The sequence below is a fragment of the Alexandromys fortis genome, unplaced genomic scaffold (genome assembly GCF_014885135.2).
Source record: "Alexandromys fortis isolate MF-2015 unplaced genomic scaffold, M_Fortis_MF-2015_v1.1 scaffold_58, whole genome shotgun sequence".
In the NCBI taxonomy this organism is placed as follows: domain Eukaryota; kingdom Metazoa; phylum Chordata; class Mammalia; order Rodentia; family Cricetidae; genus Alexandromys; species Alexandromys fortis.
In genome coordinates, this window is record NW_026067940.1 from 3,785,789 (window position 1) to 3,804,893 (window position 19,105).

Here is a 19,105-nt window from a genome sequence, read left to right on the forward strand (position 1 = left end):
CTGACTCCTGAAAGTTGTCCTCTGACCCCCACACGTGTGCACGTGTGCCCACAAACATACAAATGAATACATAAACAAACGCACAACAAGTTATCTTATTATTATTATTATTATTCAGATTTTAGATGTTTTATTTTTATGTGCATTGGTGTTTTGACTGCATATATGTCTCTATGAGGGTGTCAGATCCCCTGGAACTGAAGTTACAGACAATTGTGAGCTGTCATGTGGGTGCTGGGAACTGAACCTGGGTCTTCTGCAAGAATAGCCAGTGCTCTTAACCATTGAGCCATATCTCCAGCCCCAAAATTTGACATATTTTTTTTTGGTGGTTTTTCAAGATAGGGTTTCTTTGTAGTTTTGAAACCTGTCCTGGAACTAGTTCTTGTAGACAAGGCTGACCTCCAACTCACAGAGATCCACCTGCTTCTGCCTCCCGAGTGCTGGGATTAAAGGCGTGCGCCACCACCCGGCTCTTTTTAAATAATAATAATAATAATTATTATTATTATGTGACTTCCGTCCACTCTAGGCAACCCTTAACACACACACACACACGCACACACACACATATATCCTGTCCCATTTCCTGTCTCCTTAAGTAGGTGAGCAGGTTCTTACCTCCCTTGCTGTGCCTGGGTTGCCAGCTTCACACAATGGGAAGGCACATGGATTAAAGTGTCAACAAACTAGGGTTCAAATCTCATATCTCTGACTCACAAGTTGAGTGACTTAGCAGCCCAATCACTGTAAAGTGGACTAGTCTGACACATCTTGTGGTCATGTCAGAGGACATGTAAGAGGACACAGGTCACCTACTTGGACTTGGCTCTGTACCTGGCATATGACAAGTACTTATAAAGGAAAACAGTGACAGCTGGTGATGTCTTGGTCATCACTGCAGAGTTACTTTCACTTCAGGGAAGGCGGCATCACCTGCACGGGGAAGCCAGAATCCATGGCTCTGAAAATTTACCCATTAGGCAGGCAGTTGAAGAGGGCAAAGTTCAGCCCTGGCAGACTAGAGGGGTCCCAGCTCCCTGACTCTTAGATAGTGTTTGCCTCTTTGAGGGTTTAAGGAGCGGGTGGTGCTAGAGATGGATCACAGAGAATGATGTACATCCTCAGGGAGGCAATTTTCTTTGCTTCTGTCTAGAAGATGGAGATCTTCCTTCTGCCAGTGCAGGGGGCAAGTCCATTATATATCCTTGGGGTGGGCAGGGTTGGGGAAATGGTATCCTCAGGGCAGGGAGCGAAGGATGCAGGGGAAATACTAGTCATCACAGATGGGCGATGGCTTCTGTGTTGGCTCTGGGAGGAGCAGTTGGGGTCATAAAAAGGAATGTCATAGAGGATCAAGAATTGTGGGTTGGAATACGGGAACTTGAAAAGGTGGGGTACATGAAGAGTGGTCCTTCAGAGTGCCTGTTGGACGCCTGGCTTTCCAAACCCAGCTCATCCTAAAGCTTGATCTGCAACCTACATTGGACTGATCCTCCTCCATCCTCTTTTCCTTCCACCAGGCGCCTGGATGCCAACCTCATCTCACTGGTCCCCGAGAGGAGCTTTGAGGGGCTGTCCTCTCTCCGCCACCTCTGGTTGGATGACAATGCACTCACCGAGATCCCTGTCAGAGCCCTCAACAACCTGCCTGCCCTCCAGGCCATGACGCTGGCTCTCAACCACATCCACCACATCCCTGACTATGCTTTCCAGAACCTCACCAGCCTGGTGGTGCTGTGAGTGCTGTTGGCGTCCCCACCGCCAGTGGGGGGGGGGGCGGGTGGGAGGCTGCATGTTCCCTCCAGCTGGGCCAGGAGCTTTGCTCTTCTCTGCATGTTGTCAAGCCTTCTCGTTTCAGTTTCTGCTCTGTAGATTATGAATACGACCATCACTTGCTGACTCCATAGGATGATCTCAAAGCCAGGTGACGTGACATTAAGCCCAGAGAAGTATTCTGAAGGTCACTACAGGGACAAAGCATTATTATAATTAGAAAGCAGAAACATTTTTGTCCTTTTATTTTTCTCACTGTACAAGTATAATAACCATCCCAAGCTAATTGGAATATAAATCGAGGTGGGTTTTTTTTTTAAAGTAATTCCCACCACATTTGATAACCTAAAGATGCAGCCATATGCCTTGGCATAGGGATGGAAAAAATCCATCTCGTTTTGCAGGCCTACAGAAGCAGGAAAGGCCATCACATGTAATTAGATGTCAAAGCCCCAGCAGGGTAATTACCTGGGAGATAGCATCCCTGGCAGGGATAGGGGCTGGGGTTAACTCTGCCTTCCTAGTGGGAACTTTACAGTGCAAATTAGCTTCTAGCTAATTGCTATGAATGATTGGTAAGTTCATGGTCTAATTACTAAGGGCTTGGAGGTCATGTGTAATTGCTCTGGGTTACATACTAATTGTTGCAGGAACATATATGTTAGTGACTCGGCTAAATGGCAGCATTGCCTCCTTTGTTCTTGGAAATCTGGTGCGGTTTCCTAGGTCAGCGTGAATGGATGATGCTTCGTTCCGTGTGAGAGACGAAGCTGTGGGTAGTGATTTATTTGTCTATCGTTCTGTCTCGGGAAGTTAGAAAGTGAACACAGATGTCCCATGGAGTAGTACTTCCTTCCACTAGAATGGCCCTACCTTCTGCCCTTCTGGGAGTCAGTGGGGTTGGTTTTAGCTTTGGTGATGTCCCTGTGACCTCACATGGGAATGGGGTCGAGTCTTTGTGACAGAGAAGATGACTGGAAAGATGAGAACTTTATGATGGGTCTCTGCTACATGGGCAACAGAGCTTGTGTGAATGTGTCTGTATGTGCGCGCACACGCATGCGCTGAAGGTCATAGAAGGATGGGACAGAGCTGTTGGTCTGGAGGGGCTTACAGTCTAGTTTCCCCTATGAGGAAAGACAACCAAGGCAGTTATGTGACTTTTGCTGTGATAGCTTAGGTAGTAAAGACAGATTCATAGCACTGGAGCAGTGCAGGAGGCCACACAACTATGGGTGGGTAAGAAGAACACATCACAGGGGAGGCAGGATTGGGGCTGGACATGGAGAGATAATGGGTTGGCCAAGCAAAGAGAACTGGAGCATTAAAGGCATGGAGGAGGAGCCAGGCACTGTGAGCTGTGGGTGAATGGGGCTGTCCAGCTGTAGCAGAGCCCTTGTACAGAGGGTGGGGCAGAGGAGGGAAGGCTGAACAGGTAGCTTTGGGGACAGATGATGACCTTTATTTACCAGTTGTGGAGGGAGTCTCGCAGGTTTTCAAGCACCCATTAAAAGCGGTTGTTTTAGGCTAGCTAAAGTAAAGGACAGACGGGAACACATGGAGACCAGAGACAGGAAAGTTAGTTCTCAGGCTCTGGTGTTTCAAAGTTCATTTTAGGAGGCAGCAGAAAAGACGAGTGGGTGGGTGCAACTGTAAGGAGCTTGTTGAAGGAAGAATTGATCTATTTCAGAGGTCTTCACGGGATGGAAGACCAAGCTGAAAAGGAGCCATGGGTGACTTGGTTGGAAGTTAGGAAGCTGGCGTGAAATTCAAGCCAAATATGGGTCTACAGGGTGTGGGGGTCCCATTGAGGGACAAGGGACTAAAGGAGAAAAACTTGTACAGAGGAGCAGACCTGAAACAAACCAGGTCCCAGGCGCAGGGAGTATCACTTCTCTTTCATCAGTGTGAGAAGGGAAAACTTTTGAGTGGGAGGTGAGGTTGAAGGGGAAAGAAGACTGGAGGATGTTGTCCTGGGACTTTGAGAGACGCTGTGGGGAAGCCCAGGAGGCAGATATGGAAAGATAACCACAAAAGGAAGCAAGAAAAAAGTTAGTTAAAACCAAGGGATAGGCTATGTGGTGTGTGTCTGTGCCTGTAATTCCCCAGCCTGGAAGGCTGCGGCAGGAGGATGGCAAGTCAGAGACCAGTGTGGGTTTTTTAATGAGGTCGTGACTCAAAACAATGAGACAGAAAAATGCAAGGAGTGGATGGGGTCTGTGAGAAGATGCAGACAAGAGTGATGGGAGAGATGAGGCACCCTTAAACATACATGCAAGGAGTGGATGGGGGCCTGTCAGGAGATACACGCAGGCGAGCGTGATGGGAGAGACAAGGCCCACACTCTGGTGCTACTCAGACATTTACAAACTCTTTCCACATTGGTAGCAAGAACACAACGCAGAATGTCTTTAGTAACGTCTGGTATATAATCTTGCAAGACCCAGCGTAGGTCCCTGGCTGGGCCACTAGAGGTGTCAGGATTCTAGAGCTGACTGGTTAGTTCAGCTGAAAGGAGACCTGGAGAGGCCTGCGGCTAGAGATCCAGAAAGCTGAGATAGTCTATACCAGAGCTGAGTGGGGAGGAAGAGAGGTGCCGGGAAGCCGATAGAATGGCATTTGGTGACAGTCAAGATAGAGGGGTGAAGGAAATAGGAAAAATTAAAAAGCCTTGGTAAGAGAAGAGAACTTATTCTCAGAAGGCCAGGGTTGTTTTCCAGAAGATTCCTGAATTGGGGGAAGGGTCTGTCTTCCTTACTAGGATCTGGTGGAGCAGGTGGGGGATGGGAGACTGGCAGCCCTCCCCACCTAGCTCGATGGCTTTGGTTGAATGCCCTCACAGCCCAGCACCATCTCTGCCAGCCAGCCTGCTTTATACCCCTCATAAGTGATTTCCCTTTTCTGCCTAAAGATGTTTGTAAATTCTTGAACTTTAACAGCGTAACTCAAATATGCCACAGTGTAGAAAGTTCTGCATCTAATTTTCCTGGAACAATGGGTGCCTTTGAGGGGCAGACTGTTCTTTCTTCAAGAGAATTTTTTGTATTATTGTATCTTCGGTCTCATGTTCGGGATTCCTTAAGAGAACTCAGTTACTGACATACCCCCAAGTTGCTTGATTTTTAACTATTTTAACCTTTGTTCCCCTCTGCCATGCCCACCCTGATTGTGTCCACCTTTCTTTATCTTTATATATATATATGTGTGTGTGTGTGTGTGTGTCCCCAAATATATGTTATGTGCCTCACGTGCATGCATTGCTCACAGAAGCCAGAAGAGGGCATCAGATCCCCTGAGACTGGAGTTGCAGGTGGTTTTGAGCTGCCCAGTGTGGGTGATGGGGATTGACTTGCAGTCCTTTGTAAGAATGGGCACGTTCTCTTCACCACTGAGTCATCTCTCCAGCACTGTGTCCAGTTTTCTTTCTGATACAAGTCAACTCTCACCACTGCACACCCTGTTCCTTGTTTCAAATTGATTAGCATATATATATTATGTAATATATATGATGTATCATTTATGCTAATAATGAATTTTGGGCCCTTAGCTTTACTAATTTAACCTACAATATAATTTTTCCTTTCATTTAATTTTTTTTTGTCTTTGAAATGTCACTTAGGTTGTTTTGCAGCAGAAAGTGATTGTGATCAGTTTCCTTCTATTCCTTATTCATTAATTGTACATTTTTTTTGAGACAGGGAATCATGTAGTTCAGGCTAGCCTCCAACTCACTATGTAGCCAAGGATAACTTTAAACTGCTAATCCTCCTGCCTCTACTTCCAAAATGATAGGATTCCATGTTTTCACCACCACATCCAGCATTGATTGTGTTTTCTTCAGGACTTGGAACTCTGCTGTCCCTTACAATCCTTTCCTTCCTCTGTCACCGGCACTCTTCTTTTCCCTGGCTCACGAAGCTCTGGGCCAACAATTATCTCTAGGCCAGCTTGCTTGTCCCCTTCAAGCTGTAGTGTGTGGGTTACACCCATAGAAGTAGGCGGGTTCTGTCCTGCTTTCTGTACTCTAGTGGGGTGGGCGAGAGAGGCACCAGATCTGAGGTGGTAGCCAGCTGTGGGCAGACTCCCTAGGCTGCTTTCTCTGCTCCAGTGTATTAAGTGTGGCAGTCACTCCCTCTGCTGAGTGCCCTGGGCTGGCACCTCCAGCTTCCTACTCCATGAGTAGCCTCAAGCCTTGGGTTTTCTTTCTCTCTCACCTGCTCCCTTTGGAGGACAGAGTAGGGAAGAAAAACAAGAACTTGCATGATTAGTCCTCACAAGCTAGGGTTTATTTTTTTAGGGAGCAATCTCAGATTTTGTTTTCTCATCTGCTTATTCTTTGGATTAAGGACTGACAAAGACTTTCAAACCGTTTGATTGACCGCAGGTCTTCAATGGATCTACCCAAGACTGTGTGCCTTTCTTGACTTTGTTGCTTCTTGTGAGACTTCAGGTGTCGTGGAGTTTGGTTTGATTGTTTTTGATCAATCACACGTGGGCAGAAGGCAATCCGTCTTACTTTCAGTGAACTCTTTCCCTTGGGAATCTCTCCCAAACTTCCCTCTATCCTCCACACTGCTGTTCCTGCCAAGGCCTGCACAGACAGATAGCCCATGCCCCTTCCCGCCTCCCGTCTCTGCCTGGAATCCCTTCCCTCTGCCCATGCAGCTGGCCTGTCAAGGCCCTGCGGAGGATCGCCACCTCTGCCTCTGCCAGGCCTTCCTTGCTGCCTCAGCCTCACCAACCTCCCTGTTCTCTCAGCATGACCACAGCTCTCTCCGGTTGTAAGAAAGCTTAGCCTTTAATTATATGTTGTCTGCAGCGGTTTGCTGCTGGCTCCTCTATGAACGTCTGGCCACTGAGTCAGGCTGGCTGGGTCCTACGGAGCAGGGCCAGAGAAGAAGCCTCAGATGTGAGCCCCTATGACATCAGGCCTCTCTCCCAGTGCTTAGTCAGAGCTTGCTGTAGCCTTGGCCAGGGCTTTCCTCTTCCCAGTTCCTTTGCTAGCAAGACAAAAAGGTATCTCTAACCTATGGTCAATTCTGCCTTGGTGATTGTGGCTTCAGGAATGGTTCTTGGCTGATTAGCTTGTCCCTGGAGGAAAGGGGTGAAACCACTGAGGGCATTCTGTGCTTCTGCCTCCGCTTTGCTACTCTTGTTGCTGTGGACACTCCTCTGCCCTGGCTGACACTGAGGTCGTGCCGTACATACTGACGTGTCTCTCCTTCCCACACAGGCATCTGCATAACAACCACATCCAGCATGTGGGGACCCACAGCTTCGAGGGGCTGCACAATCTGGAGACACTGTGAGTGGGAGACCCCGCGGAAGTCCTAGCCCGCTTGGAGATTGACAGCTGTGACAGGGGTTGGGTGGGCTTAGGAAGGGCTTATGATCTGACCCCAGGCTTCTCATCCATGTGCCCCTCCTGAGACTTTTCTCCGAGATGTGGCTCGGTATAAATTCCTTCTCCTGTCGGTGGGTACAAGGGGCTCTGTGGGGGTTCCGAGTGGCTCAGGAAGTGGAAATGCAGGGCCCCTGCCAGCAGATACATCAAATAATGCACAGAAATGAAAAAGCTAACAGGATTCAGAGGAACTAGGACATGAATCTCGGAGACTGGGAGGTTGGGGGTAGGGCTGGGACGGACTTGATGGCAGTTTTGATTGTCTGCTTACGGGTGGCTGCTGAAAGAAGGAAGAGGAATACCACAGAATAATGTCGGGACTGCTCGCCAGCTGATCTAACTAGCTAAGTGATTAATGGGGGGATGGCCCGTTCAGCACCTCAGCCCGCCTATAAAAAGCACCCAAGCTGTTGACTCTTAAAAAGCCATATTATTCACACATCATCCTCCAGGAATTCAGTTAAGGTCAGAATGCACCCACGTCCTCCCATCACTTCCTCTGGAGGTCTGCCAGCCCCTGCAGAGCGGGCTGAGTGGGCCCCACTGTGCAAACAATCAGCCAGGCTCTGCAAGAGTGACTGGGCATGCCAGCTGGGGTCTTCAGCTCCCCTGAGGGAACTGGCTGCCACAGCCACCCAGTACAGGACATGGGGTTGAGGACTCTGGGAGAGAAGGGCCCCAGGTCACCACAGGCTGAGCCACTGAGGGTGAGGAAAGGCTTATGACATCAGGAGTTGATCACAGTTCCTCTTGGAGCTCCTTCTCCAGTTATAAGCAAGCCCCCATTTTCAGCTTCCTTCCCCCACATCGCTCCTGAGGTGAGGGAGTCTTAGGAGGCCAGAGCAGCAGGGGATAAAATTCTGGAAGATGTGCTGTGACCGGGAAGCAACATGCCGGGGTGGGGGGGAACCACAGTGTAAAGTCTACCCCAAGAGGCCTTGGCTACGGAATCTGTGGTTCTGTGGGGAAACAGATGAGAGACTCATACCTAGGTCACAATCTTATTTCCTGTGGGGATGGTTCCTAGGAACACGGCTGCTGCTTTCTTGTGCTCCATGTGCAGCAGGAGAAATGGCAGAGCGGGACTCAGCTCTCTTGGTTTCCAGGCTGTTTCACCAACTGTATACCAAGGAGTGTGGTGCAGGGTAGTATGTCCCTACTGTGCAAGGCTTAGACTATGTGCACCTTCTCCATAGCTGTCGCTGCTGGCCTGACAGTGAGAACAGGCCTACCCAGATCTCTATGTCTTCATAAGAGAAAGTCCATTTCCAGGAAGGCTGCACGGTTCCTCCCAGATGATGGTTTCTCCCAGGGTTACCATCCCAGCTGTGCGCAGAGCACACCAGGGTGTGAACGAGAAAACAGAAGTCCTCAGGAGAATGCCTTGTTATCCTAGCACCTGGTCAAATGTGAACTGGGTGAACCTACTGTGTGCTAGGTTTTCGGAGACTCCCTAGAGAAACTCAGCTCTGGGGTGGTGCTGGGGAGTCTCAGTTCAACAGCAGGGCAAGGAGAGAGCGCACCACCGTCTACCCTGGAATGTGGGGCTGTTTAGCTCTGCTGGGAAATCAGATGAGGATGGGGGCATAGATACTGGGTGTGGATTGGCACCTCAAAAAAGTCAACAAGCAGCTGTTTCTTCACTTTTGGGGCACACTGCCTAACTCTTTCTCAATTAGCCACTGTCTCACTGTGCGGGGCATTTGGCGCAGCTGCTGCTGGCTGAATTATAGAGCAGGCCTGCCGCTAAGCACCCACTGTCTCTTTCATCTGACTTGGCATCAACACGCAAGGCCCCCAGGCTATGCCCACCTTGCAGATGGGAAAGCCAAGACCAAGACTTGAGAAAAAAAAATCCTCCAATCTTTACAGTATGGAGACAGAAAAAAGCCCAGTGGTTACCCCTGGCAGCAAGCAGCCTGGAGCCCATACTCCATTTGCCATTCAGCCATTTGCCTGAGAAAAAGTCTCAAGTTTTCTAATCTATAACGTAATGTCACTGGGTTATATAAAGTTGTTGCAGAGACTGGCAGATATAGAGAACCATGCCCTCCTCTCCCGTTTCCTTCCTTAGCCCTTCGTCTGAGGTTTCATGTCTACGACACCCTGTTTCCTCCCACCCTCAAAGAGCAAGCCCTTCTTCCAACTTTTGATCTCCAATTAAAAGGGGGGGGGTTCTTTCTCTTCTGTTCCCCAGAGCATTTTCTCGGGGAGCCTGCAGGGGAAGGCAGATGTGGAGGAGGGGGAGCGGCTGGGAGAATGAAAGGGGAAAGAAATGATAGTCAAGTCTTTTAATTGTTGCATAATTGGCGCACTCAGCAGCCTTAACTATTACTCGGGAGCTTTCATGTGTACTTCTCGCGGGAAGGGTACTTCTCCCTCAGGCCCTGTAAATCTCCGCCACTTAGGCCTCTCTCATCTCTGGCAGCAGAGGGAAGATCAAACCCCCACAGCCCAGGCTGTGGTTTGGCTCCTCTGCAACCTTCTCTTCAGAGGGAGAGCAGCCCCCAGCTCTACCACCTGGGAGGAGGGGCCAGGTGCGGGCACGTACATGCGTGGCCACACAGGCTCCCAAACTAGGCACATGCAGCGTGCACAATGCAGCTCACGTCCTCTGCCATCCTCTCTCCACGTAGACCGCTCTCCTCAGAGTGGCACAGCAGAGATGTGCGCCACAAAAGGCACCCGTGTAACCCGCCTCTCTCAGACTCTCAGCAATGAAGGCCAGGATGCCAGTTCTGCTTCTGTAGACTGGGTCAGCAAAAGCGCTACTGGGAGCCCTGCTTTCTTTGGTTGTACAAGAGGCTACCACAGCTGGATGTGGTAGTAGGGGACGTGCTTGTCACCCTGGTACTCAGAAGGTAGAGGCGGGAAGCTCAGGAGTTCAAAGCTAGCCTGGGCTGCACAAGATTTTGTCTCAAACAAAACCAAACAGAAAATGGGCAAACAAGGCATGCACCACACTCTTTATTCTAAAGAAGCTTTGGGGAGAGTCTCAGGTGGGACTGTTATACCCTCTGCTGCTGGGCAGGATCCCACAGCTCTTAACAACAAATCATGTTGCACTCTGGGGAGCCTGGCATTGCCAGAAGGGATACCTCTCCCAACATGGTTGTCACCATTCCAAACCTTGCCAAGAAGCCTCAGCCATAGGCAGATCAGTCTTTCTCTGTCCTGTATCCACAGGCCTTGGATCTCCCATGGTGAGGGTGACCACCACTTTGGGGAAACTCCCAAACAGAGATGGTCTAACCCTTCCTCTAAGTAGCGTGTCCTCTTTCCACGTTATATCAGAAAAGGCACTGGCACCCTCAGGGCAGATCAGTTCCAGGACTCCCTAGGTATGTAGTTGAGATATAAAAGAAATGCAGATGAAAAACACTTTTCAGGCAGATTCTCCGTGGAACCAGGTGCCAAGGGACATTGGTCAGTCCTTGGGATTTCAAGTTTGGGGAACACAGGCAGCTATGCTAGCTTGACTACCGACAGTGTTCAAAGTCCTGAGTTAATAAAAATGGGGATAGGACTGGTAACCCCCAATTCCATCCTAAAGGACCCACCTTTGCTCCCCATGTCTGGAACTTGATGCCTGTATCCTAGCAGAACCCAGCGTGAGTGGGGGGGTGCAGGATACCTTGAGCTATAGCACTTCTCTTCCCCGAGCCCAGGCAATGATCTTGGGCCCTGTTATGACCTTGTTAAACAAATATGGCCCAACTGGAGCCTGAGCTGGCTGGACATTTCCCTCTGGAAGAGATCCTGAGCCTGAGTGAGAACAGAAGCCTCCTGGCTCGGCTCCTTCTCTAATCAGGACCAGCATTGAACGCAGGGCTGGGAAGTGAGGCTTTATATAATTCCACCCTCAGGTACAAAACTGTGCATTCCCCGTCAAGCCTCCTCTACTGACATCCCAGTGATGTTTCCAGAGGACATTCTTACTTCAACAGTAGCTGTGGCAAGAAAATGTGTTCCTGTCTCTCTGTCACTGAAACCACAAATATCAACAGGTTTCACTCTCAGCTCCTTCGGAATTGGCCCTGAAAATGTCTGGCCACTCCTCAGCACTGGGCTGACCATCAGCCTTTCATCTGGAACAGAACAGCAGGCAGATTTCCACCGAGACTCTTCCAGGGCTTGGGGCATTCCAGAGAAGATCAAGGCTTAGGCTTGAATCAGCAGACTTGCATTCAAATCCCGACACTGCCACCGACATGTGGCACGCTCAAGTCACCTGACCTCTCCAAACCTTCAGCTGTCACCAGTAGAGAATGAGGTCAAAGTTCACATTCAATTAGGGGACTCTGGGCTGCACTTGGAGTAGCACAGGTGCCGAGTTTACATTGGCTTTCCCTTCCCTGCTCACTGCTTAGCATTGGCTGGATCATGTCTGAAGGTGGCAGGAAGGGTGCGACCTGGGGGTATCAGTTCACAGTCCTCCGTGCTGTGGCTCAGCTCTGTGATGAATCAGAATTCTCAGGCACTCAGGACGACTGCATTAGTTTCCTGTGGCTGCCATGACAAACTACCACAAACTTGGTGGCTTAACAAAACAGCATTTTATTCTTCCACAGTTCTCGAGGTCAGAAGTTCAAAATCAAGGGGTTGGCACGACTGGTTACTTCTGTAGGGTTTGAGGCAGTCTGTATTTTCCTCTCTCCTTGCTTCCGATGGAGGCTGGCAACCCTTGGCATTCCTTGGCTTGGAAACCTATCCTCCAGACTGCCTCCGTCCTCACAAAGCTTCATTCCTGCCTTCTCTTATAAAAATGCTCATCATTGGGCTTAGGGTCTGCCCCGCCAACTAGACTGGTATCTGGAGACCTTTCACTACATTCTTTCTGCAGAGGTGTGGTACCCAAGGTCACCTTCTAGGTACCAACAGTTTGGATTGAGTTGGGAACATCTTTTGGGGAACACAGTTCAGATAGTATGGCTCCCTTCCGGCAAGCTCCATGACAGAGGGTGGGCAGAGGTCTAAACGAACTTGGCTCTTTCTTTTTCTTACTTCTTACTTCTTTCTCTTCTTTCTTTTGACAGCATCTTGCTATGTAGCCCAGGCTGGCCTTGAACTAGCAGTCACCCTACCCCAGCCTCCCAAGCACTAGGATTATAGATGTGTGCCACCATATCCATCTGTTCTGTTTCCTTTCTTTCTCAATTTTATTGTATTTATTTTAGCATGTGTGCATGGGTGGGTAGGTGCGTGTGTGCATGCATGTGTGTGCATGTGTGTTTGTGTGTGTGTGTACACAAATGTTCATGTTCAGGTCAGAGGATAACTTTCAGGAGTAGATCCTCTCCTTCTACCATGTGGTTCCTGGGAAGCAAACTCCATTCGTTAGACTTGGTGGCAATTACCTGCTAAGCCACATGGCTTGCTCTTTTCTGGTTTTGTATCTCAAGGCAAATCAGGTGGCTTCACTAGTTTCTGTTATTTTTGCTTTGTCTCAGACAGGGTCTGGCTGTGTAGTCTAGGCTGGCCTCAGGCTCATGACAGTCATGGTCTCTTGGAGAGCTGGGATTGCAGCTGTGAGCCACCCTGCCCAGCTGATCCCGGTTCTAATGCTAATTTCTGTGTTTAGGAAAGTTTGAGTTTCCTTTCTTCAATAACTAGTTCATCTCATATTTCATTTCTTGCCCCACCCGACTCGTTGAGGAAGACAGGCAAAACCATGCGTCCTCTTGTTACAATGGACACACGGAGGCAGAGAGCAGGTGACTTACCTAAGGCCACTCAGCTAATTAAGAGGCAGGACCAGAACTCTGTTTCTCTGCCCTTGGCCCCGTGTCATCTCCTCAGACCACAAGGCCTCTTGAGGCAGGGTATCAAGGAACTCCTTCCTCTCCCATTCTTAACCATCTCACGTTTGTGGGTTTATTAGCTGCAAATTTGTGGGCTTCTGTGGCTTATAGAGGAATTTATTGTTCCATATAAAACTTTTTCCCCCTGGCTTCCCCCACAGAACCACTAATGACTTTTAACAGGCAGAAAATTGAGCTGCCCAATGAGTTTGCCTTGCATTCTGTGACCATGAGGAGTTATTAATAGTCCTTCCCAGCACATCGTGCCTTTTCCCACCGCCCTGGCATTGGGGGTAGCCAAGGTCGCCTCCTGTCACTGCCGCCCCTTCCTCCCCACCAGCAATGGAGCAAAGTCTTCAGCTCTGGACTTAGACTCCACCCTGCACTCCCCCAGGAGCCCCAGCCAGCTGGTCTGGAATGGAGAAGGATGGGAGGTTAGGGGGTGGGGATCTCCACCAGGGATCCTTACCAGATGCCACAGAGAGGAAACGGAGAAGTTAAGACTGGCCTTTGCATATCTGTAAGAAGGAAGAGCTGGGAAGAATCAGTTATCAGCGCTCCTTTTGCTCCTATTGCTCAATCATCCCACAAATCCCTAACGTCTCTTATGCGCCAGAACCCACTGCAGGCTCTGTCAAAACTGGTAGGCACTCCTGGCACTAAAGATTCTAGCCCAGAAGTCTCAAGCCCCTTGAAATTTATCACTAAGGTACTGCTCACATCCCATTCCTCAAGATCCTGAGCCCTTAACAATATCACACCCAGGGGCTCTTTCCGTCTCGACTACACAGAGTCTACGTTCTCAGCTGCTCTCATAGCTTTTAATGCCACGAGCTAACTGATAACTCCAGCCCAGACCTCGCCCCTGAACCTCACTGCCTAGTAGTCAGCATAGATGTCCCATGCTCTAATCTGCTGATATGCCCTGCGTGTGGGCCTTGCTCACTGCCTTGGTCCCTTAGCCTTCGCACCATTGAGGTCAGGCGGTAGAGTCTTCAGGTGCTCTGCGTTAACAAGACCCTGACACCCAAACTTATCTCAGGAATCTGATTAAACCAGAAGATTAGATCCTGTTGTGGAGGTCACATCTCCAGAGGGTCAAGGACTTTCTAGGTGAGGGAGATGAGGCCTACAAAACGTGATTCAAAGACTTGGGGGGAAGCCTTGGGTGTGGGCGATGTTCCCCGTTGTTAGACAGGCATGGGCTGCATGGACTTCCAGGCAGCAGTAAGAGTCAAGGGAGGTGGGGAAGGGAATGTTTTCTCTAGGGTGATGACGCTTTACTCAGTGTGGTCGAAGGCCCCACAGTGGCTGCCCAGGACAGTCAGCAAACCCAGCCAGTGCTCTCCCTTTGGGACAATCCAAACAAAAACTGGCTTCCCATCTGACCAGAATCTTGGAGTTGATTCCTGGTGTGGGGGCTGATTAGACTGTTACCTTTTATCTCCTTTCCAAGCCTCGGCTTCTACCATCCCAGGTGTTTCATTAGATCAGAAAAACAAGCAATCTCAGTATGAAAGACCAGCTTCTGTTAAAATCAGCCTGCTATTGCTCCAGGTATATTTTGAACGTACGCTGGCAAGGAAGAGAGCGTAGGTGGAAGGAGGGTGTGTCTGTGTCTCTCAATAGAAACTGATGACAATTTTACTAATTGCTGCAGTTATTAATGGGTGGCCTTTTATGTAGGCTTCTCAGAAGGTGAAACAATGCTATTAGTCATAAATTGTTGGTTCCTGGCTCTGCAGTCATCTGCACCGCGCACGTGCAGCAAGATTCAAGACAGGTGCTCCATCTGCAGCGTAGGAAGAGCAGTTAAGACATGCATTCGTTGTGTTTGCTCCCCTTTATTCCAGCCCTTGGGAGATAAAGTGGATCCAAGTTTACAGTTTATCCAAACTGGGCCTTGAATCTCATACTGTGGAGCCAGGCTCACCTACATTTCCCCATGGGCCCTTATCTGAGATCTGGTAATAAACACAAGTATTAGTCTTGATAATAAAATGTAAGTGGAATCCCAATTAATGTAATTCATCTTTCTTAATTGCTGTGAAAGGTAGACAGAGCAACCTGAACACCTACAATTGTAGTGTGTGATGAAGGCTGTGTTTGCCCAGCGTGCAGTGCCTGGCAAAAGGCTTTGGTGTTGGTGTTCTTTGATCGGCTACTCTGTGCCAATCTCTGGGCCAGCTGAACAGGGTGTCTGCAAGGGGTATCCTCAACTTCCGGTAAAGAAGCATGCTGAAGAAGTCAAGATGATCTTGTTGGTAAAGGAAGCCCAGCAACTTCCTATTCTCACGCAGATAACCCGCGAACAAACATGTGGCCTCTACCTCCTAATCATTTGGCTGTCGCACATCTATGAACACCTAAAAAATCCATAGAACCCTTCCCGTCAACATTTCGCCCTTGCCCTTCTCTCCGAGACCTGCTGTTCATAGTCGTACCGGGATCCAACTCTGGTTGGTTGAGAGTGTTTTGAGCCAGCAGCCGAAAGACCTGGGTTCGAGGTCTGCCTCTAGGAATCCCAGGAATGTGGCTTTTCTCTCCAAGCCCCATTTCCTCATCAGTAAAAGGAAGCTGTGTGAAACCCTACTAGCTGTGCCCACTGACCCACAGCAAGGCTCCCCAGAGATCTCAAGAGCTGGGCATTCTGCATACCCAACCAGAAAGGAGAGGACTAGGGTTGCGAGTCCCGAAGCCTCACGGCTTGGGTGGCCTTCTGAGATGCTCTGATCAACTACACAGGCTGCCATCAGTGTGCCTGGATTTGGCTGAAAGTTCCCACTCTCCTAGGGAGGACTAGACATGGGCAGCTACAGCTTCCAGACCAAGCTCCGGTTGGAGATGGGGATGGTTTCTCTTTTACTTTAGACCTTATTCCTTCACTTTTAGTTCCCGCAAGAAGCAAACAGAATAATGAACTCTTCTTGGGCTTCTGACTGATTCTAGGAACTATTAAAGATAGACTAGAAAGTCCTAGACCTATGGATGAGTTTTCTATCAGAAGCTTGGGGCATCATAAGGATCAGACTAAACTGTGTTTTCTAAGAGTAGAGTAGATTCGCAAGGGGCTGTTATGCTGTCCTGAACCAGGGTCTCCATCATGTGGTCTTGTGTATTGGGTTCATATGATAATCTTTGGCAATGGATATTCACATATGTAGCCCTGTACCTGGATTGCAGGGGATCCAAAACAGCACTCAGATGCTCCCTGACCTCACCGAGCTTCATGGAGGGGTGGTATATATGCTCATGAACTCACTGTGCTCTTGGCCTGTCTGGACTCTAATCCCAGCTATTACGCTACGAGCTGCCCGTCTGTCTCCTACTCAGTCTTCTGTCTTCAAAATGGAAGCAGTAACAGTATCCACTTCCAAGGGAATGGTCAGAATTGAATGGATTAACCTATACAAACCCCCAAGAAACATGACCCGTACACAGTAATGACTATTATTACCAAGACACCATCATCACCAATGAATGTCCTGCATGCTGACGAAGAAAGCACCAGGAAACCGCAAGAGAGTGAGTGATTCATTCTAACTGTAGGGATGAGGTTGCGTTCAAGGAGAAAGGTATATTTGAACCCAATTTCAAAGAATGACTAATACTTCAACAGCTGAAGTTGTAGGGAAAGGGCATTCCAGGCTGAAGGCAGAAATGGTCCAAGCAAAAACACGAACATATGAAAATACATGCAGGGTTGAAATGCAGAGAAAGCAACACTGAGGAATTTGGGCTTTGTTTTGTCTTTTTTTTCTGAAAGCCCTTTTAGACTTTGCAGTGTAAGGGAGGGACCGAGTCAGTTCTGTGTTTTAAGGAGCTCTTTCTGGCAGACGAGAAGTAATTAAGAGTGTAGACTCCAGACTGCAGCCATCAGGGTTCAAATCCTAGCTGTGATACTGAATTCGTTACGGTAGGCTAAATTACAGTAACAAATAGACCAAGAAGTATGTAACGGCTCACACAGTAGAAGGCTGGGTTTTTTGTTTGTTTGTTTTGTTTGTTTGTTTCCTGGATTATGTGGTAGTCCCAGGAGAATTTGGGGGCAGAGCATGTGACATTTCCTCCATATTGCGACTCAGCTATAATGTAAAAATCAGGGTGAGAAATAGCAGATTAAAATTTTGCCTACCTTCCTGGGGTAGAATCATGCCACGCCTACTGCAAGGAAGGCTGGAAAATACACTCTTAGCTATATTTTTAGATATTTCTTCTGTTAGGCCATCCAGTAGAATTCCGCAATGGTAGAAATGTTTTATATCTGTGTGTTTACTACAATAGCTGCTAGCCATATATTGCTAATAGAACACTTGGAATAAGGCTACTAAAACTGAGATTAAATGACATTGACTTGTAATTCAACAGCCACATGTGGCTAGTGGCTCCGGTGTTGGACAGTGCAGAAGGGAGGAGGAACATGGGCAAGTGGGCAGTAATCTCCGAGGACTCATGATAGGTTATTGATGATCGAGCAGCTGGCTTGTATTCTCACTTCCATCAGTGGATAAGGAAGGTATAGGGAGAGAATGCATCTCTCCAGACTGTGGGAGGATGGAGCTCATTCCGTCAAAGCACTGTGGTGAGTGCTCAGCCCCCGTCACACTATCTCCCTATGGCCTGAAGGCAGGGATAGAACGTAGCAAAGAGGGTGAATCCCTGCCCTCTACATATTTCTATCTGCTTCAGCTGAGCTTTACCACTTCCCTCCAAAATGTTCCTCTCCTCTGAAGTGTGCTCTTCGAACCTGGTTCAGATACCCCACTTCCACACAGTCCCCTAGGTGTGGTCTCTCCAGGTGTGGGACAGCCCTGATGCTTTGTCTAACTCTCCAGGACCTGTGGTGTTGTACCGAGGGGTCTCGTCTTGTCTCGTGCATTTGTCTAGACAGGTGTGCTTTTTCTCCATCTCTGCCCAGCAGAATTCTTTGTGCATTTTGGGGACGTTTGGCCACACATGCCTACTGCATTGAGTTGAGTTCATCGGGTGCAGAGAGGGTTGCAAAGACAGGCCTGGTCAGCTAAAGCCAGATGCCATCTGCATGGCACCAAACAAAGCTAGAGTTTGGCAACCTTTCGGGTCACTAAATCTATGTGGATGTCCCACTGTGGCCACCTCACTGGTAAGGAGTTTGCAGAGTTCTCTGGGACATTTGTACAATTTTTCTTCTCCCACATTTCTCTGTAAAAATAGCTGTCTAGTTCTCATGCCTTCAACCACACGCCGTTTCCCACTGTCTGTCTACCCCTGGCAAAGTTCCTGACCAGACACTGCCAAGGAGAACTGGAACCACTCACTTTGGCAGCCTGGACATGGGTCCAATGAACTGTAGAAGTGCCCCATGAGAACAAAGCCACACAGGGCACCTCCCATGGTCTCTGCGGCTCAGGGCAACCCTGACTGTCACTCCAAACTATCTTGTGTCATTTTGACAACAACCTAAAACACAGCTCAAGAATATATATCAAAATACCCTGGAAACCCCATGAGTTCACTGATTTTTAAAAGTTTTTTTTATTAATAAGCTTGTTTAGAGCTTTTCAATTATTCATTCAATACATACTTGTTGAGGTCCTTCTCTGTGTCAGATATTATTGTGGTGTTTAGAATGTGAAACAGACAAAATTCTTGCATTCGAGGAGCTTTTGTTCTGGTTGGGTAGGAAGAAAATAAATATGTAATAAATATGTCATGTGCCAATAAGTTCCATGAAGGCAAAACAAAACAAAAAAAGCAGAATGTCTCCTGTGACATAAAAAAATCACTCCAATCACTTAGTGTCCTAAAATAACACCTTATTATTTCTCGCAAGTCCATAGCTTGGCTGAGCTCCCTGGGCTCATTCAGGAGTTTGTAGTCATGGAGGCTCAGCAAGGGCTAAGCCTCACTCACTGCTGGCTGTCAGTTCATCTTCTCCACAGAGCTCACCACTCATGAGTCCATTCTGAGTTTCCTTACAATGCAGACTGCAGAGTCCTGGGTTGTGAAAGAGGAGGCTGGAAGGATCTATGGCTTAGGACCGGGTCATGCCGTATTACTTCTATCTTGTATTGGCCATTGCATTGAGAAGCCCAGGCATGTCTTCGGAGTGACACATCTTTGCTACTTATGAACAATATAATTC

The 19,105-nt window shown here is 48.5% G+C and overlaps 1 protein-coding gene across 1 annotated transcript in view; it reads left to right on the plus strand.

Moving 5' to 3' along the window:
• Window positions 1–19,105, plus strand: part of Lgr6 (leucine rich repeat containing G protein-coupled receptor 6) — a 116,730-nt gene that overhangs the window by 73,228 nt on the left and 24,397 nt on the right. The window contains exons 5-6 of the mRNA XM_050147849.1: window positions 1,524–1,739; window positions 7,010–7,081. Coding sequence (XP_050003806.1) covers window positions 1,524–1,739; window positions 7,010–7,081 — 288 coding nt within the window. The remainder of the gene's footprint in view (window positions 1–1,523; window positions 1,740–7,009; window positions 7,082–19,105) is intronic.